General features: G+C 51.7%; 1 protein-coding gene across 9 annotated transcripts in view; it reads left to right on the plus strand.

The window, feature by feature from the left end:
• The window catches only part of Lar (tyrosine-protein phosphatase Lar), a 515,998-nt gene that overhangs the window by 190,433 nt on the left and 304,005 nt on the right, over positions 1 to 21,560 (plus strand). For all 9 annotated transcript variants that reach the window (XM_076525239.1, XM_076525242.1, XM_076525238.1 and 6 more), the window contains one exon: positions 12,515 to 12,654. In XM_076525239.1, coding sequence (XP_076381354.1) covers positions 12,515 to 12,654 — 140 coding nt within the window. The remainder of the gene's footprint in view (positions 1 to 12,514; positions 12,655 to 21,560) is intronic.

Genomic DNA, 21,560 nt, shown 5'->3' on the forward strand with positions numbered 1-21,560 from the left:
ACGGAACGCGCTCATGGACACGTTATTTTTAAACAATCGTACGCAAACATCCGCTCCGCGACGGTAACTGACAGCGAAATGTTACGAGCCAAGGAATGAGACGCTCCTCCTTCCTCCAACGAGAGAGCAATAAAACCTTCTAACCCTCCCAAAACCACTTGGTTATGTCAAGGTTATGTCAAGTCTTCCTCTAACGAGAGAGTAATAAAACCTTCTAACCCTTCTAAAACCACTTGGTTCCCGTGCCTCAGCCTATATTTCAACTCGAAATCCAGAACAGTGCAACGGTTACGCTTTCCACAGTTTTTAAGATATAAAAATACTTGATAACGCGATCATTATTTCGAAACCAGATGCAACCATTTTTCACGGCGCCTTCGAGTCGCCACTCCAAGTGCAAAGGCTCGAAATCGCAGCATTTTGTTACGAAGAGCACGCGATCTGCTTGAGATTTTGTTATCGATAACAATAAATCGTTCAAGACATCGATGAATTCTCTTATCGCGGTCCGTACTCGTTCCATAAAAAAAAACGGTGAAACAGCGTTGTCACGTGTTCAGGGTGCAATTAATCGCACATGGTTCAGGGAGTCGCTTCTTTCGTTCGCAGAAGCTTGAACAAGCAAAATTCAGAATTCACGTTTGCCTGGAACATCGGTTCGCCGACTAAATTTTGTATCGATTTATGGATTCTCGAACGAGCAGTTTGTCTCGGGGCCGGAAAACGTCAGATCTAGATTGTCGGGTGATTATACCGGCCTTTAGACGGCGGATGGAACGGTTGAGAACGGGGCGGCGGTTTGCTAAAAATCGCCCGTTCCCGGGATCAGAGGCGGGCCCCCGCTAGTTTCTAATTAAACGTCCCTTCGAAGTCTTCGGTTTCGGCGGCGTCCGGAGTGAAAGACTGGCCCGGGGTTTCGGTACCGATCTGATTAATGTTGCATCGTTCGATCGTTTGCCCCTCGTATCGATCTCCGTCCGACGGTAAACGGAAAGCCAAATGAACGAGGAAACGACGGTGCGGGACGGGGACGTCGGGGAGGACGGGGGCCGGGACCCGGAGTTCGTCTCGTTTGCGGGAGAAATCGTTTACACGTGTGTGCACGTCGATGCGTTCCGATCGGCCCCCTCCCCCCCGTTCCTCTCATTATTTGGGATCGCGCGTATCTACGTGCCACTGGTCCAGGAACACCAAGATATCGTGCCGAATCGACAGGGCACGGGAACGCGCGTTACAGTAATGTCTCCCTAATTGACGCTCGGATTGTCCAGAAAAATGGACAATTTGGGAACAGGAGACACGATTATTCGAGCCTTGCACTTCGTTTTTTTAATTGCTGACAATAGGCGACCATAAAAATGAGCCGCGAGACTTGAATATAGTAATGTCTCCCTAACTGACGCTTAGATCGCGCACAAAACTGGACAATTTGGGGACAGGAGACACGATTATTCGAGCCTTGCACTTCGTTTTTTAATTGCTGACAATATGCGACCGTAAAAATAAGCCGCGAGACTCGAATACAGTGATGTCTCCCTAATTGACGCTCAGATCGCGCACAAAAATGGACGATTTGGGAAGAGGAGATACGATTGTTCGAGCCTTGCAGCTCGTTTTTATAATTGTTGAAAATCGGTAACTATAAAGACGAGTCGCGAGGCTCGAATTCGCAAGGCTCCTCTTCCCAAATTGTCCATTTTCGTGGACGATCTGAGCGTCAATTAGGGAGATATTACTGTATTAGCCGAAGTAAGAACGTGTTCGAAGGATCGGTAAATATTGGATAAGACAAAGAGAAGCGGACAAAATTCCTCTCTGCGCAGCAGACAAAAGTCGATCGCGATTCTTGTTCGGCGATGCGACGCGAAACGAAACGCGCTGCTGTATTATTCTTAGAATTACGACTTCGTTTCCGGCACGGGTGATCCGGATTTAAACGAAATAAAACGTGGAAGATCTTACGATGAACCGCGAGCTTTAATTTATTTGTTATTAAATTTCGTGTTACATGGCGCATCAAGAGACCCGGAATTTTTCCAGACGCGTGCACCCGTTTTTCATTCACCCAATTGTCCGTTTCTGTACACAACCTGAGCGTCAGTAAGGGAGACATTACTGTACAGTAATGTCTCTCTAATTGACGCTCAGATTGTCCACGAATATGGACAATTTGGGAAGAGGAGATACGATTATTCGAACCTTGCGACTCGTTTTTGTAGTTGTTGACAATCGATAACCATAAAAAACGAGCAACGAGGCTCGAACAATCGTATCTTCTCTTCCAAAATTGTCCATTTTTGTGGACAACCTGAGCGTCAGTAAGGGAGACATTACTGTATAACCCGGCACGGAGCGCGTAAAAAGTCTCTCGGAACTCGCGAACGACTGCTCATCTTTCCGCGCCGGAATTGGAACCGAGTCAAATTGCGAGCGAGAAACAGGGTGTCGTGTTTAACGCTCGGACGGGGCGGGTCCCGGGTCTGCTCGGATCCGGAATTTTACAATTGTTATTTCGGTGATAAGCTTCCGGTAACTCCGCGTTGAAATCGTCGCGTTTTTGATCGAGGTATTAAGTCATTAACGATTGCGACGGACCTGCGTTAAATCGTTATCTCATTATCGTTGTGCCAAAGAGGGTATCAACCGGTTCGTAAATAAATAGATTAATAGACCGCGGATCTTTGCGCTGAATTAAAATATTCTACCTCCATTGCAAAAACACAGGAACTGCACGAACCGTGCGTTTTGAATAATTTCGACGCGTTGTAAATAATATAACGAAAGCATTAAACATTTGCGTTAATTACGGTGGTTTACATTTAATTTATTACCGATTTTTGTCACGAATGCGTAAAATCCGCGGTCCGCTCATTCGATATGAAATGCATACTTTATAATTTTGCTAGAAAGTGTGTGCATGTCACAGCAACTGACTTAATATACCGGGTGTCCCAAAAATGTCTCGCAATCCGGAATTGGCGGGTTCCTCGGATCATTTGAAGCAACCTTTTCCTTAGCAGAAATGTTCTACGAGGCTTCGTTTGCGAGTTATCAACGAAAAACGCTGGCCAATGAGAGGCGAGCTCGGTCCAGCCAACCAGCCCGCAAAGCCCAGTTCCGCTCATTGGCTCGGTCGCCTCGCGCCAGCCGAGCTCGCCTCTCATTGGTCACTGTTTTTCGTTAATAACTCGTTAACGGTGCCTCGGAGAAAATTTTTGTAAAGGAGAAAGTTGCTTCGAATGACCCGAGGAACCCGCCACTTTCGGATTGCGAGACATTTCTGGGACACCCTGTATATTGAAAAGTATCAACGTGTCTAGTAGCTCAAAAAAAAAATTTCTATTTTAGTCGAAAAGATCCGCCGTTCGAGGGTTAATTTCCATCGAACGACCGCGCTTTGCAAGCATCCTCGGAACGATATATCGAAGGAAGATTTTCGCGTGGAAAGTAGAACGAATTTCTACATGTAAAGTTTGTTGCTCGGAGCTGTTTTCCCGCTCCGACCGAGTGGACCGATTATTCTCGACCGGTCGACGATGATGGGGGCTGGTTGCGGCGGATCGGAATTTTGATCGATTCCACGCTCCTCGGGAATAGCGGGCGCGGAGAGTTTGCGATCGCGGGGGCGAGGGGAGGGGGAGGGGGGCGGAAGCTCGCGGAGACGTTCGTGATCGATTATGGGTGGCCGAGCCGCGCGCGATACGCAATCTCCCGTTATTTCGCCGTGTATGCGTTTAATATTCGATCCGCGAAACTCCGAGCAGAACGATACGAAGCTACGCGAGTTTTCGCGGCGGTGCTGCGGCTGCGACGACGAGGACCGCAGTCGTCTGCCGTGGCAGAGGATCCGGGGAAGTCGGGGAGGAGACGGGCTTAATACTTGCCCGATTTCCTTTCCGCGAACGGTGCGCGATGTCGCAATAAAAATTTCCATACGGCGGGATCGCGGCCGGAATTCCTCCGGTAAAAAGCCGGCGCCGTTTCGAGAAGGGATTTACTCGTGTCCGGATCGGGATCTCGAGTTTTGTCGCGTTTCCGTTTCGCGCCCCGGCGCGTCTAGGACCGCGGCCGATGATCCGGTCGTAGCCGTCGCCGGAATCCCGCGCGCGGAAAACACGGCTGGCGGTGGTATCCCTTTGACGAGTTCGATCGCGCAACGCTCGCGCGGCGAGAAGCTCGCCGACACGGGCTCGGCTCCGGTTTAATCCGTTTCCGCCCGATTTTCAGCCCCTCTTTTGTTCGCCCCTTCTCGGTCTAACTCGGGACGCCGGGCGTCCTCGGCGTCCTCCTCGACGGCGGCGGCGGCGGCGTCGCCGGCGGTTCCTTTGCCACTGACAATTGGATTCTCCGCACTACTCCCGTCGAGTTACAGATTTTTCCTTTCCGCGAAAATTTCCTTAGAGTCCCCTTTGACAGGGGATCCCCCATCCCGGGATCTCTCGGCTCCGTCTTTGGCCCCCGCTCGTTTCCTCGCCGCTCGTTCCCGGGATCCGAGCCGAGTGGAGCGGATTGGAGCAACGTCTCTAAGTACCGTGGAAGAAGGTTCGTTACCGATCCCCGTTTTCTTGCGGTTTAAAAGTGACGCGGGCAAAGATTGCTCTCTCTTCCGGGCTGCGAGGAGCCGGCGAGCCACGCCTATCCACCGCTGGCCACGCCTACCTCGCTCGCGGAGAAACCGGGACGGATGGTCTCGCGCGGATCTCCTTACGGAAAATCGAAATTCTCTGCATCGATCGCAAGATATAAAAGCCGAAACGTTTCGCTGAATAATTTTAATAAATCGAAGCTCGTTCGCCCACGAGAAATTAAATAAATAAATAAATTTCACCCACCCATTATTTTGTCCATAAATGCATGAAATCCGCGGTCTATTTGCGACAAGCTCGCGAAGTTGAGAACATTTATCTTTAGAAGATGCTCTCTAGGGCAACGAGACCACGGTCATTCGCAGCAAGCCACGCCTTTCGGAGAACTCTTTCGAGCAACGAACGCCTCCGAAGTCCGATCCAGGGGAAAACTTCGATCGTGAATCTTTGCGGAAACGCGCCGGATCATTCGGTTCCGCGGCGATTTACGCGAAAAGGATGGTCGCGGGTCATTAGCAGGCCACGAACCGGGTGTTCGGCTACTTTTTTTTTTTTTTAGAGGACTACGCGTCGCCCGGCTTTCTTTCCGTCGCGGCGGGTCGGGCCGGGTCGAGTCGCGTCGGATCGATACCCGGGCCCGTACGCGAACGCCGGTTCGATCGATACGAGAAAATTTATGTAGGTGGCGATAACCGATGCCCGCGACGAGCCGCAATTACGATTTCGAGCGTAATTGGCGACGGCCGGAAAGACGACGCTGCTCTCCGATTACTAGTTGTCGATTCAATTAGAGGGTGTTCTGCCAATTAAATCGCCTCCGACGAATATAACGACGCAGCGGCGGCGACTTTTCGAGACATTATCGTTTCTCCTCTCCGGCAAGCATCTCGCGAAGGTTTTCACGAAACGCGGAGTCGAGCCGAGCCGAGCAGAGCAGAGCAGAGCCGCGGGTCTCTTTGCGAAAGAACGGATTCCGTGCTCGAGCGGGTCTTGATTTTTAACTCGTTTCGTGATCAAGGCCATTAAAAAGGCGGGGGCGACGAGCGCGGGGCGGACGTCGGAAGGGAGAAAACGTTTCTCGGAGGGATTCGAATCTCTGCCGTTCTCATACACTCGTTTCTCGCGTCTACGTGCTCGATTACCGGCAAATTTACTGCGTAATAAAACGCGACCGCCTGAAACGCGTGTTATCGAAAAACCGTGCCGATTTCTACGCGGCCGCCGCGAAAACCTTCCCCAACCCCTTCACATCCACTCTCTTTCTCTCTTTCTCTCGTTCTCTGTTTCGCACGCTTTGATCGTTCGTTGACGAAAACTCTGGAATTCGAGCGTAGCTCGCGGTGCTCGGCCCAGAGAAACGATTTACGCCCGATCCAATCGCGACACGCCGGCTTATTACGAGCGACGAACGAATCGCACAAAGAGCGAAATTGTCGACACGCGGCGTCGAACGTTGAAGTTTAACGAAAATCGCCCGCCGGCCTGTATTATGTTTCAGCCCCGGAGAAATTGTTAATTAAAACGGGCGTAATTTACCAGCGAAAGAGCGACCCGCACCGATACGTTCCGCGCAACGCGCGACCGGCGGCCGACCGCCGGGCGGTTTTTTTCATTTACGTAGAAAGCGCGGCTCATTGCGTCGACCCGAACTCCATTATGATTTAATCACCGGCTACTCGGGAGATCCGCTCGCACTCTCTCTCTCTCTCTCGCGCGCGCGCGTTTTCCTACGGACGCGTTCTGTCGCCGTTATCGTTGCTGCCGTCGCCGCTGCTGCTGTTGCTGTTGTTGTTGTTCCGCGGACCGGTAGCAAGATAACCAGACCGCAACTCCGTTTAGTAAATCAACACCAAAGTGCATCGATAGCCCCGGACGACGAGAGCGCGCTGCACTCTCTCTCTCCCTCTCTCTCTATCGCGCGCGCGCGCGAGGCAAATTCACTTTTACCGCGCGCCGAGCGGTATACATCAACGCGACGATCAACTAATTATCAACGCAGCCGAACTCGTGTCAACATTAATCGCGGTCCACGACGACCGGAGACCCGACGGTCTACGGCGGGCTCGATTTACAATTTATAAACATCGGCGGCCGGGACTGTGAACGCGACCGAATTATTTTATCGTAGGACCGCGGTGCGCGCGCGAACGCTTCCCGCGAGCGTTCGCGAGCGCGCTCAATTTTCAGAGCGCCCGCGTGCTCCGGCCTCGGCGAGAGCATCGTTGAAAAATCACCGCCCCTCTCTCTCTATCTCTCTATCTCTCTTTCTATCTCTATCTCTGTCTCTCTCTTCCGCCGCCGCCGCTTTTGAATTCCTTTCGGCCGCGCCGGAATTTTCATCCGCCGCGGACGAGGAGAAAGGAGCCGGCCGGGAGCTCGGCGGAACACCGCCGGGAAAGAGAGGGCGCGGGGAATGGCAACGGGGATACACGGATATTACCGAGCGTAATTTTCCAGTGGACGGCGCCAAGAAATGTTTATTCATAAGTTACTAGAATGCGCGCGATGCGCGATTGTTCCGCGACGTTTTTACACGATCGTGCGCGCGGGACAACGCCGGTCGGCGGCCGTCTCTCGTCTCGCCGGTTTCGCTGCACCGCCGCCGCGTTTTTCCGACGATCTCGCCGACGCGAGAAAGCCCGGGACACCGCGTATGGTTGCTCGCACACGCTCGATAAGTGGCCGTAGAATTTTTTATTTACTTCATTCGCGTTCGGAGTTTCGAGCACGCGGAATATTATGTTTGAGCAAATTTTTCGAAATCCGCGGCTGCGGCGGTGCTCGCGGTACCATCTGAACTTTTTTCGAAGTTTCCTCCCTCCCCTCGCCGGAATTACCCGCGCGATTTTGCTCAAAATTCCGAGGGAACGCGAAACTGCGCGAGAGGCGCGCCGCGTTGCAACGATTCGCCGCCGATACGAGCCGAACGGCCGCGAGTGCGTGCGATTAGCCGGTTTTTGCGGCGCCGCAGCAGCCCCAGCACGCGGTCGCTCGCTTATCGAGCGGCCGCCCGTTAAACGGAGCATCGTTTTGCCTTATTGCGGACTGCCGCGTCCGGTCCCGTCACTGCGGAATATAATGTGTTCCCTGCAATCCGTCGGCCTTTGTAGTTTCGAAATACGTTAATCCGGATTATAAATTCGTAATTCCGGTTAAGCGGATCAGAGACCGTTGCGCTTCGGCCGGGTAGGAAAAAGCCCGGGAAATCTATCGTAAACGTTATCGGATGACAGGCTCGCGGGGCCGGCGTGTCCGGGGGCCCGCGTCCGCGGTGCTTTTTGGTGCCGGTTTTCAGCGGGCGAGCGTCGCGAGCGTTGCCCCGGTACAAAGCCTCGTTTGCCATCGGGCGGCCGCGTATTTCTGGAACGGCCGCTCGTAAAGCAGGATACTTGGAGAGTTTAGTTACACGGGACGCAACGAAAGAACGGCATTTACGCGGTCGTCTCGACCGGCCGAGACCCGAGCTCCGGCGATCGGAACGATCGTTACTTTACTCCCGCGTCCTTTCTTCCCGATCCCCCCGCCGCCCTCCTCGGAGAGCAACTTTTCATTCGACGATCGGAATAGATTTTATCGGCGGCGGAATAAAAAAACACCGTAACCGCGGGATTCTTAACGCCGTTCGCCGTCGTCCGGTTCACGATCGCAGGGCGATCTCGAGCGTTTCCAAGAGCGACAGATTGCTCGCCGTTTCGGGCCCGCCGCCGCGGACTCTGCGACAGAGTTTAACAACATGTCCAGAAAAGTACCGAGTTTCGGCCGAGACGCCCGGCGAGAAATAAAAAAATAGCGCCGGGATGCTACGTGCTCGCCGTGGGAAACTGCCTGCACGCGGTTCAACGGCACCGGGAAAGTTGAGCGCAAGTTCTGGCTCCGCCAGTTTCGAAGTGACTTCCCGGCTAATTATACGCGCAGTATCATCGAATCGGCTCCGCGCGATGCAACGCGTGTGCAACTTCGTCACAATTGATTACTCAATTTTGGGACGCGTAGCGGCGCACCCGAATTGAATACGGCGACGACGATCGCGAGGAAACCGTCGCGCCCGCGACGATTCTTACGGCGACGATCCGCCCGGTTGACGAATCACATTCGGACACGGTGTCAGAATTTAACGCCGAACCTGACGATGCCGGACAGATGACAAGTTTCATGTTTTTTACTTAACGATTGTCGAAATTGCACGAACGTTCCTACGGGCGACGATGTAACAAATTTCTTTATTCGAGCACGTTTTTTGATAGCACGGAATCTAAATAAACGCAGTCGCGACGGTTTTTAGACTTAAACAACCATTCCAGTCGCGTTTAATGCTCGGCAGAGTCGAGAAGAAACGGAGAAACGACGTACTTTTCTAGGCAGCTTTGCAAAAACCGGCGCCGATTATTGCGACAGTTTCGGAGATGTCTAATTAACACTAAACCTACCAAGCAGTAATACTAACTGGCATGTACTGCTTCACAAAAGTGAGAAGACCGAATTTATTTGGAATTTGTAAAGTTTTTATTATAAAACTTGCTCCAATGATATGACTTATTCGAGCGTTTTCCCTGAAAGAGTCTCGGAACTTGGCAGAATTACCAAAAAAGAAAGCGGTCACTTTGACCGCGCTAGGTTTAGTGTTAATTAGCTGTTCGCGTGAAAACGCCGTGACCCATTTACGGCGGTGACGGGACAATCGTCGGCACGGAAATAGTCCCTGCGAAAAATTGGCGCGAAATATCGGCGGCGCGTCCGCTCGGCTCGCCGTGCGAGCTTGCATTCGTTTCGCGCTCGGGGCTCGCCTAATCGCGATCCGGTTCTCTAATAGACAGGTTATTGTAACGTCGAACCGTGCCGGACGTCTGGTATCTGGCGCGGTTTGATCTCATCGTCGCGATGGGGCCGGTAATATCGTTATCAGCGCGCACTTTTTTCCGCGTCCCCGTTCGGCGGCGTTTCCGGTCCGCCAGGAAATCGATGGATCGGAACGCGACGGTGCACGTGAAACAAAAATTGCCGTTTCGACGGTGAGAGCGGGACAGAGAAGAAGAATCTCGCGGGTTCCGCCGCGAAGAGACGAGACGAGAGGAGGAAGTTGTTTCGAAGTAGCAACAACACGCTTGGCAACTTACCCGCTCGGAAAGAGTGCGGCGGCGGTCGTAGACGCGGTTTTCTTCGGCTCCGGGGCTGGGTGACGGTCGCCGTACTCCCAGGGGCCATCCGAGTTCCGTGGTTGGACGGCGAGAAACGGTGTCCGTGGTTCGAGCCAGGCGAAAAGAAAGGGAACTGTTTCTCCACGAGAGGAATCGTGACGATTCCATTGGGCGCAAGCGTCGAAGATCGCGGCACGCCGCGTGTTACTTTCCTCTCTCGCGATCCCGCGGATCATTTCGTGTCGCCGTGTGTTCCGGAAGCACCCTCGTGGTCGCCACGAGCACCGCCGTCCCTGGGAGTACCACGCGGACAAACATCGAGCTAGAAACTGCGATACGTTGGCCAGAGCACGGCGTCGGCTCACCCCGGACATCCTCCTACGAGGGGGACGCATGCGTCGCGTTTAAACCGACGCCGAAACCACCCTCCCTGCGCCTCGCGCTGCTTCCTCTCTCTTTCTCTCCCTCTCTCTCTCTTTATCTTTCCCCGCTTTTCTTTCGCCGGAGGACTCTTTCACTTTCCCCCTCGGCGCCGATCCTTTCATTCCGGCAAAAATTCCGCGATTTCTCGCAGCATTCGCGCGTTATACCCTGCTCGATCATCCGGAGGAAATCGAACGCTTGGACAGCGTGATCGGGGGCGAGCGCGTCGCAGGCGTCGCATCGTTCGCCGTTGTTCTGCTCGAAGGTTCGTCGGGGCTCGTAGACGTCGTCGTCGTCGACGGCGACGACGACGGCGAAAATCTTTCCCGGCGCAAATTCGTACGCGTTTCGTGGTCGGATCTCGAACCAGAGGGGATTGGACGCATGCGCCTCGGCCGCCGGTAGGCCGCGAGGGGGTATCGTCGCGGGGTATGGGGGTGAGTCAGTCAAGCCGCAGCGCGCGTTCGGAAAACTACCCCTAACGCGATCGCGCGTCCTCGCGACCGATTTCTGATTGAACCGCGAGTTCGCGTACGGAGCCGCGCGCGTTGCCCCCTCCGTCTCGTTCCCCGGAACCGGCCTACGTTGTCCCCGCGATCGAGTAAACGGCTCGAATCACGGCGGACGATCGCCGTGTCTCCGCCGTCGAGCTCGCGGAAACGTCGGCAGGGAAGAGCGTCGTCGCCGTTCGCGGCGGCGAGACCGAAAGAAAACTCGAGTCGGCGAGACCGAAACGGCGTCGAAGAAACGAACGAAGAAAGGAAAAGGCGGCTCACCGGGCGAGATGGTCGGGAGATCGAATGGATAAAATCGGGTTGAACGAATTCCACGAAGTTCGCCAGTGATATTCCGGGGCCGGTTCTCGAAAGCGTTCGCCGGAAGTTCGCCGAGGATTGCGTGTGTGCCAGCAGTTTGTCTCGAGCGGAATCGTCGATGGAAGTAGCGCGTTCGTTCCAGCGATCTCGTGGCGGATCGAAGGACAGCAGAGAGCGGCGGGGAGCGTGGCGAAGTTGAGGATAGCAGCGAGTTTCACGGCGAGGTAGAATGAGGAGGAGGACGGTCCTGTTGAAGGCCGGCAGAAGGAGCGAAGAAGCGGCGCCGAGAACGACCGGCTCGGCGATGTAACGTCGGCTGGCGGTGGCCGTGTCGACGTTTCCGGGTGTTGTACGCCTTTCCCCCTTGACGGAGCCTTGACGAAACCGGAGGTGTTTCTTTAGCTGGCGGGCGGCGCGCTCGGAAAAATATGGGATGGTCGTGGAATCATCGGAAGAAAGTGTCTGGATAATCGTTCGCTGACTATCGGGATTACCGGACCGCCGGCAGGGCATGCGAGATCTCGGCGGGGCGCAGTAGGGTGGGAAAGGCGACAGTAGACGAAGTTCGCGAAGTTCGATCTCGATCACGATCCCGAGGCTCGCGGGTCCGTTCGGCCGCGAGGCTGGCCGTGTTAGCGTGCGGAAAAGGCGACGCGAAGAGGCGCCGGAGTGGAACGGTCGCGGGAAACGGAGACGAAGTGCGTCGTCCCCGAGGGAAATACGTCGAGGGGCTGGTTTTTGGGAACGAGGTCGGTGACGTCGTCGTTCGGAAAATCGATCTTCCTCTCGCGATTGCCGGCCAAGAAAGAAGAAAGGAAGGACGACGAGGACGAGCGGCTGCGGCGACGGCAGCAGCGGCAAGAGCTGGAAGACGACGAAGAAGAAAAAGAAGAAGAGGAGAAAAGCGTCTTGGCAAAGGGATGATGCGAATGCGGCCGGGCGCCTATCTCGCGTTCAAGTAGGAGAGTGCGCGGTCGTTAACGATGCTCGCGGAAAACTTGTCGTTTTTATCTTTGACCGTTTCCACGTAGGATATATAGAACGCCGGGGCTCCGCTGATGGTAAATGGCGCGTGTCGATAGTTACGCCCGTTTCGCGCTGAATAAGCGTTTCCATTTCCCTGGCGAGTACGCGTTTGTCCGTCACCCATCGACCCAGCGGAAAGTATTTTTTTACGCGACGAGACAGTCGAATGTCCACCGGTGAATTGGCCGCGCGCGACGGAAAGATCGTCGCCGATCCTGCGATCCGAGTGATCCGCGAGATCCGAAGCGCGCGATCTCCGCGTACTGCTCGGGAGAGAGAGAGAGAGAGAGAAGAAACCTTTATCGTTTCACGCCCCGTCCAATTCGAGGTCCCCTGGTCCCCCTCGCGCCCACCCCCTGAATAGTGCTGTATCAGCCGAAGATCGGCGAGCGACCAGAGAGTTCGTCCAACACACACACACACAGAGAGAGAGAGAGAGAGAGAGAGAGTTCTTCCGCTCGTGATTTCGACGTCCAGGCAGCGGAGTGAAGGTGGTATGTTATGACGAGGGTGATTTCTATTTTCATAGGTGGAAACGCTGCATCGGTGGTAATAAGTGTGCAGTGATCAGGGGTGACCGAGGGAAGACGGGAAAGAGGGTGGTCAATATGACTCCTATTTTCCTCGTCCTGTTGGTGGCACTCGACCCGATTGTCGCGCAGAATGTTGGTGAGTAATCGACCAGAGAAATCCAATTTGCGCGAAAGACAGTGTGTTGCACGCGCCGGGACATTGACATTCTCACGAACTATCTTCGGCAGCGAACTGTTCGACGCGCTACGATACTTGTGCGACACACGGACACGATGTATGAACTCTCGCGGAAATTTCAGCGCAACGATCGCCGCGCGGATCGCCGAGCGCCCGAAGTCCTCCTCGTTCCATCGTGAACGAAGACGATTCTCGTTTCGCCGGATGCGCGTATCTCCGCGACCGTCTCGCTATTACAGCTCTCTCCATTCAATTAGACCGCCCGTAACTTTGAAAAATTGTCAGTGCATTCAAGGTCCCCTTTAAAACGGGGCCATAGATTTTTATGATCGCCGAACGATTAAGACCTACGACGGCATCCGTGGCCTTAATGCGATCCAGAACGGCGTGACTTTGAGAGAGAGTTTTTTTTTAGCGCCACGGAATTATAAATTACGCTTGCCGATCGCGTTCCCTCGTATCGTTGAATGGAGATGGCATGCCTCGAATCGGTTTAATTTACTCCGTAGAGCCCGGATCCCGGGAAAGAACGTTTCTACTTCACAAATTGTTGGGTCGCCTCGCGCCCGTTTCCATCGTAGACGCGACGATTCGCGCTCGAAACCGGCGCGAACGACCGCGGGGAGAACAATTTTCTTCCCGTTTTTCGCGGAGACTGTCGCGGCCGGATTATCAAAGAAACGGCAACGAGTTAATCGGGCGATACGTGTCGGAGAAAGCACGGTCGTCGGAGCACGCAGAGCACGCAGCCGGCGTGACGACGGCCGACAGCCGGTCGATCCGCGCGGTCGATACGCAGCGCCGCGTGACACGCGTCGTCGCGTGCACGCTTCGCTGGGGATAAAATGAAAAAAGTGAAAGGCGAACTGTTGTTGTATCGCCGCGGAGGTGCTTCGAAGCGAGCCGTCGCCTTCGCGAGAGGCGCGCGCGAATTGCACCGGCGAATCGCGGCGTAACGACTGCCTCGGGGCTCCGATCGGGCCCATTTATCCCGCGCGGCCGCAGCTCCGAGGTCTCCGCGTTTTCACGACGCGTTCGAGTTCGAAGTGCGCGACGAATCTGCGTCGAGTTTCGTGGCTCGTCGCGTCGCGAGCGGCTCGTAAACGCCGCCGCGAACGCGTCGCCTGTTTCGCGACGGCGAACCGTGAAACGCCGCCGGCCAGGAGGCCGCGGCGAAGAAGACACTGCGCGAGAGCCAAACCGATCATCGGACGCGATGGATCGCGATCCACGGGCTCTCGATACCGGAGGCGACGAGAGACGGACAGACGAGGGGAACGCCTCGTGGGCCTGTCCGTCCGGTCGCAGCGCTCCCGGCAGAGCTTGCGCCTCGCTCGAGCACAGGGCTCCGGTCCTATGCTTTCACACGGATATCGAGGGATAGCCGCGTGTTTCGCCTGAATGACGAATCTCGGCCGATCATTGAATGGATTTCAGGGCCGGTAATCGCGGTAATTACGCGAATGCGTCGCTTCGGTGCTCGCTAATTCAACCGAGAGCTTTGCGAGCCGAACCCGCCAGCTACAACGGCGACCTATTCTACAACATTTTCGGTAATTAATTGTTCGCGATCTTCGCTCCTTTTTACACCAACGGAGGGGGGAGGGGGGGGCACGTTCTGCTAATTGAAGCCGAGCTTCCTCGATGAGAGGATCGATTCCGGCCGGTGCGTGCACTCGGGGAACTTGTGCAGCCGCGCCTCGGCTAAACGCAACATTCGGCGAATTTCGAAGGGCCGACGATTTTCGGGCGGGATTACGCGCGAGCGTTGCGAGCGAATTCGCGAACGTTACGATTCGGTAGCGATTTTGCGAAATTTTCGGAGAGCGTAACAGGGAACGTAGCGCGTCGCTCGATAAGTCTCCGGTCTAACTAAGAAGAAGAGATTCAAAAAATGTCTCGCAATCCGGAAATGACGGGCTCCTCGGATCATTTGAAGCAACTTTTTCCTTTACAATAATGTTCTCCGAGGCACCGTTAACGAGTTATTAACGAAAAACAGTGACCAATAAGAATCGAGTACGGCTGACGCGAGACGGCCCAGCGCACGAAGCCTAGTTCCGCTCATTGGCTCGGTCGCCTCGCGCCAGCCGAACTCGCCTCTCATTGGTCACTGTTTTTCGTTAATAACTCGTTAACGGTGTCTCGGAGAACATTTTTGTAAAGGAAAAAGTTGCTTCGAATGACCTGAGGACCACTTTCGGATTGCGAGACATTTTTGGGACACCCTGCGTATGTGTCAGACCGGGGACTTATCGAGCGATGTGTTATGATAGTCGGAAAATAATAATGATGATAGAGGGAAAAGTGAGTTCGCTGTTTTTTTGTTAGAAACCCCGCGAAGCGCGATGAATCCGCGCGAGGGTGGATAATCAAAACCGATTATCAATCGGCTACCATTGTAACGTTTTTTCGCCCGTCTAGATAGAAATTTCTATGGCGCCGAGAAATCCGCGGCGCCGATTGTCGGCGGTGCTTCTCTTTAATTCGCGGCTGAATCGCTGGCAGACGGCATGCGCTCCGGTATCCATCGGCCCGCGAATGGAAAACTGCCGGTCAAAGGACGCGCGCGGCCGAGAAGGACGGACGCGAGGCGGCGGCCGGGGATAGAGAGACGGTAAAGATGGAAACCGCAAAAAGAATCTCGAAAGGAGGATGAGCTCTGAATCCATAGTTAATGCAGATCCGCCCCGTCTGTGTCGCGGATAGGGAAATAGCCGAGGTCGAGCACGAAGATTTCCTCGGAGGTTCGCTCGCTGTCGCGCGTCCTCGAAAAATCATCCTCGAGGGTAGCGGGACGAAAGCTCGACGGCCGGATGCCGCCGCCGGCTTCCTGTCTATCCATCTATTTATCTTTCTCTTCGCAACCAAGCTTTTGTCGCGCGCCGCTCCCACCGATTCGTCACTCTTCCGCGCATCTTTCTGAAAATACCACCACCGACAATCAGATCCGCGAATCCGTCCGGCTAAAATTGCCACTCTCGTGGTTCACCTTCGAGCCATTGCCCCAGGAATTCTCTACGTCGGCGCACCTGTGTGCATCTCCAAAACAGCGTATGCAGAATTCTTTAATTCGATTCGAATATAGAGTTTCGCCTTCTGTTTCGCCGTGCTATTGTCGCGTCGCCGCGTTTAAAAAGCTCCGTACACCGATACGGAGTCGTCCGTACGGAGCGCATGCATCATTATTTCATGCAATTTTAAGAGATCAGGGATCCCGGAGAGTTTCGAGAATAGAACACAGTCGAATGTTCTCTCGTTCACGAACCTCGTTCTGCCGTCATCGACCTCCGGTGGCCCACAAAACTGTTCGTGCAACTTTTAAAGGGTAATAACTTTTTTAAAACTGGTCTAAGTGACTTGCATTTTTCTTTTTTTTTTTTAGAAGGACTGTTCTGCTAGACGATGGTGAACAGCTACTTCTTTCATTTTGCTATTACTTGGAATGAAAGAATAAACTTTCTTGTTTTTCGCTTTTTTGTCTGAGCTTAGAACGAAGGTTTAAAAAATGTCTTTCGTAGTTCTTGGTAATTTATTGTGCATGGTGAAAATTTGATCGAAATCGGTTCACGTTGTTATGAGTTAAAACAAATTAAGGATTGCGAAAGTCCTTCGACGCCTGTATCTCGACTCTTGGTTAACCGATTTCGATCAAATTACCAGCATATAAGTTACCGAGATCTACACTTTTTAAATTTTCATTCTAGGCTCAGATAAAAATGTTAAAAAACAAGGGTTCTTAATTTTTTCTTTTAATTCCAAATAATAGCAAAATTAAGGTCTTTTGATCATCGTCTAGTACACTAGTCCCTCTATCATCTAACATAAATTCAAGTCATTTAGTTCAGTTTTGAAAGAGTTATTGCGTTTCTCAAAGTGTACAAACACTTTGGTGGGCCTTACGAAGCTTGTGGGCCTTGCTAGATCTTCATAGATAGAACCTGCCCATTAGCAGTAAACCCATCCCTAAAAGTAATTTACTTTAAACCACTCGTCATTTCAATTACAATGCACGATACAATTAGGAAACATATTCGATCATTTTCTATGTCATAATACTCCTCGAAAGTATTAATAAGAAAACTTGATTTCATCGCAAGCGCCCTGAGCCATTTTACTAATTCCACTGTATCTGTTATTAACTTCTGTGAAAACACTGTTATTACTCTTTAAAACCTTACCACTAAAGCAGCGAAGTTAGGTAATCTAGATCTTGGGCGGTTCCGAGCAAAACTTTAAATCGTTAGTTGTGTCACGATAGGATCGAGCGTAATGGATTTTTATTTTATACAGTCGTTGAACGATGAAATTTAAATTAAGTCCATATGCTTTTCTAAAAAATCATCGTTGATAAGGTACCCAGTACTGTAATTTCTCCCTAATTCGCGCACGGATTGCGCACAAAAATGAGCAATAAGAGTGCGATTATTCGAGAGAAAAAGAGGTACGATTATTCGATCCTTGCGGCTCCTTTTTATAGTTACCATATATATCAACAATTATAAAAAGGAGACTCAAAGCTCGAATAAAAGTCGAATAAAATTCGATATAAAATCATCCTCGAATCGTCCATTATTGTGCACAATCTGAGCGCGAATTAGAGAGAAACAACCGTAAACTGTAAAACATCGAGAACCGATAAACTGATACGATCAAAAATTAAACAATCACTTAAAGCACAACAACTGAGAAACAAAAAAATGTTCGAAACAGTCGGATTCACCCGCGTTCGAATAAAATCCAGTGCGAAGGTAAACTTCGTTCCTCTGTGTTCTCTTGTGCCGCGATCGCTCGTTAAAGATTTAACGAAGCTGTAGCAGAAAATTTCGACAATAAATGTTGGCCGACGATGTCCAAGGAAATGTGCGTCTCGTTCCGGTGCGCGGCGAGATGAACGAGAGGTCCTTTGAGCATATTTCCGGGCGCGGACCTACCGTTGGCGGAGGTTCCGCGTGGTTGATCGCGACGGGAACCGCGATAATTTACGTTCCGTCGGGCGCAGCGACGTGTTACGGCCCCGAGCCGTCGTTGTTTTTATCGGTAATTGACAGAGTAGACGTAACGGAAAAACGAGCGGACGGCCGCGAAAAGGGATGGGAACGGTCAAAGCGTAGCTCGCGCGCGGGACACGGTCGAAAAACCGACACGTACGCGATAAGCAAAGAGCGCAGCGCGCGCGCGACGCCCGGCTAACGATACGCGACAGGAGGGCACCCACCTCTCGCGAGCTCGCGCGCACCCCCGTGTGCCGATTCTCCTCCGTTCGTCAGTTTTTCAATTCCGTTTCCCATCGGCGTTCCCCGGTAAATTTCGACGAACCCCTAATTCCTCGTTAATTGGAAAAACGAAAGGTATCCGATGCGGAGGGGGGAGGGGGGAGGCGGCAGCTCCGACGGGAACGAAAAGGAGGAGTTCGTTAGGAAACGTTTCAACTTTCGATTCGGGACGCGGCGGGCGCGGCCGTGCGCAAGTTCTCTGTACGGCGAATGCCTAACGGCTCTCCGTCAACGACGGCCCGAACTGGCTCGATTAGTTTGCCCACGAGAAAAAGGACTCGCGTGATCGCGTCGCACGCGTTCTCGGCCCGAGCGCAGAATCCGTGCTTCGAACACCTCGGGGAAATACGGTGTACGGTGGCTCATGAAAGTGTTAGTTCACTTTTCAGAACGATATAACTGTCTTAAAACTGAACTGAAGGACTTGAATCTTTTTTGGGTGGTGGGGGGACTTGTGTACTAGGCGACGATGAAATGATTTCTTTTAAATTTTGTTATTACAGAAAATTCTGTCTAATTGACGCTTAGCTTGGAAACGAAAATGGACAATGGACGGCTCGTTTTTATAATTGGTGGTATTCGGTGACTATAAAAATGTGCCGCAAGGCTTGATTAATCGTACATCTCCTTTTTCCAAATTGTCCATTTTTGTTCTCAACGTGAGCGACAATTAGGGAGAATTTACTGTACTTGGAGTGACAAAAAAAGGTAAGGATCACTCGTTTTTTAACTCTTCTAACTGAGTTTGTAACGGAAATTTAAAAAATACCCGTAGATCTCGGTAATCTATATGCATGCTGAAAATTTGATCCGTATCGGTTGACGTTGTTACGAGTTACAATAAATTAAAGATAGCAAATATCGCAGTTTTGTCGCGATTTCGACCGAAAACTCGAACAAATCTGCGGTTTTTTCAATATTTCAACGCCTGTAGCTCGACACTGGGTTATCCGAGTTGGACCAAATTTTCAGTACATAAATTATCGTGATCTATGAAAGGCATTTTTTAAATTTTTGTTTCAGTCTCAGATAAAAAAGCTGAAAAACGAGAGTCTTTATTTTGTTTTGACAACCTAAGTAATAGCAAAATTAAAAGAAGGTACTTTGGTCATCGTCTAGTATACTAGTCCCGCTATCGACTAAGCTAAGTTCGGGTCAGTTAGTCCAGTTTAAAAAAAAAAACATTGCTTTTTTAAATAGTGTACGAACACTTTTGTGGGCCACTGTATGTTATTACGCGAATCGCGACGATATTTGGAACGCATAACCAAAACATACAATTGAGAATGTCCATTTTCCTGGACAATTTGGGAACAGGAGATAACGATTATACCGGCTTTGCACCATGTAAAAACATGGTGCATAAAAATCATAAAAAATGATCTTTGACAATCGGTAACTATGAAAACAAGTCGCAAGGCTCCTCTTCCCAAATTGCCCATTTTTATGGACAATCTGAGCGTCAATTAGACAGACCTTACTGTACCTTAAGCCTAAGTTTGCGCTACGAACGACCAACCGCGAAATAAACAGCGCTTCAAGATAATCGCCTAAAGAGCATCGCGGCGTGTTCCGATCGACGCTCGTCCCGTTGACTGGAATCAGGACGAATTTATCGACGCCGCGGCGAGTTTGGTGGGCAGGAAAGTCGGGAGATAAAAGAATCGGGCCCGTGGATAGGTGTAAGAAGAGGTCGTGTTCGCGGGAGCGGTCGTGTGCTCGCGCGCCGGTCGGTCCAAGTGGCTCGCGGAAAGAAGAAGGCCGCCGGGTGATAAAGTAAAAAAGTTACTCGAGCTATTTTATGGGATCCCTCGACGCGTGGGGGGTCCGCCGCGATCCTTGGTCTGCGAGGAGCTGCGAGCAGAGGCTGACAGAAGAGAGAGAGAGAGAGAGAGAGAGAGAGAGGAGAGAGGAGCTGGGGGTGGCCAAGGGTGGTGTAGGATAGGTTGCAGCCCCGTCTTCGAGCGCATCCTCCGCCGTTTCGTTCTTGCTTCCTGTCCACCCCCTCGCGCGGGGCGCAGGCTTTTACGGTATCGAACGAGTGTCGTCGGGATAAGCTCGAGGTTGGCCTAGGCTCGCAGCAGGTATCGCGCTGAACGCTGCCAACCGATGGAGACGAAGAGGTAGAACGCCGACCAGAGGGAGCTGTAGAACCAGAGAAGCGCGGTAGAGAAAGAGTGAGAGAGACAGGGGGGAGAGACAGAAAGAGAGAGAGAGAGAGGGGGGACGATAGAAGGGGGTTGGCTTAGCCGCAACATTCTCGGGTTTACACCGCCGTCGTGAACTTCCCCCTGGATCTGGGATTAGCCGTGCTAGGCGACGAAGGTTCGTTCGGGAGTTAAACTGATTTTCCCGTCGCGTCGAACGCGTGCGCGCGCGATTTTTTCCTCGGCTCGTAATTGCTGGACCCCTGCTTCGAGGGGGCTGTTTCGAGGGGAGTGTTCCGAGGGAGGCGACGAGGTAATCTCGCGGCCATGGTGCGCCGCACGGTGGACTGCATCAGACTATCGGCAGTTTTCTATTTTTTGGGTTCAATACATCGTGGAATATTAGAGTAATAATAGAGCAATAATAGAGTTCGTTCTGGAATAAATGGAGAAAACTTTAGAGATCGCAAATTTAATATATTATTTGTTTTAGACGATTCCGTGTAGAGATACGGCGTGCATCCAATTTCCAGAGAAATTATGATCTTTTACACGTGTCCCATGATGCGGCGAAAACGCGTTTCCAACGAAAGTTGGTCAGCATTCGCTTCTCCGTAGGTTAGAATGAAATAGCTCGCGAAAAGGAATTTTCTTTTCATAAAAATTGCTGGTCACAATGATTTTTTAAACCGTGACACATATTACTGACTCGACGATATTTTAGTCTGTGTTCAGATGAATTCAACGACCTGCTGTACCGGGAGCTTGACCAGCACTTATGTGTGTCGCGAGAATCAAGGGATGACGAGTATACTCGTCGAACATAGAGCGAGTGTCGCTGTTAAAATATTAGATCGAAAAGACAGAAATTGGATCAAAATATTGCATGGAAAGACGAAAGAATTTTGTTTTATAAAATTAACAATTCCGTTACTAATATTTACTTATTCGCTCAATATTAAGATATACTGCATATATAATAAACGAAAAACGCAGGAAGAGTCAAATATTTATGAAAGTTGAAGATTCAAGTTGCTGTTGTGGTATTCGACAAAGCAAGGAATGATATACAGGATATGTCAAAATTATGGTACTTCCGGGTAATGAGAGGTTCCTGAGATGATTTGAAGTAACTTTTTCCTTTACAAAAATTTTCTCCGAGGCATCGTTTACGAGTTATCAAGGAAAAACAGTGACCAATGAGAGGCGAGCTCGCCAGGCACTAGGCGGCCGAACCAATCAGCGGAACTGGGTCTCCACCCCTCCTTGGGTCGGTCGCCTTGCGCTATCCGAGCTCGCCTCTCATTGGTCAGCGTTTTTCATTAATAACTCGTAAACGATGGCTCGGAGAAAATTTTCGTAAAGGAAAAAGTTACTCCGAATCACCTCGGGAACTCCTCATTTTCCGGAAATACCATAATTTTGGGATACCCTTTATAAT

The sequence above is a fragment of the Megalopta genalis genome, chromosome 11 (assembly GCF_051020955.1).
Source record: "Megalopta genalis isolate 19385.01 chromosome 11, iyMegGena1_principal, whole genome shotgun sequence".
NCBI lineage: Eukaryota > Metazoa > Arthropoda > Insecta > Hymenoptera > Halictidae > Megalopta > Megalopta genalis.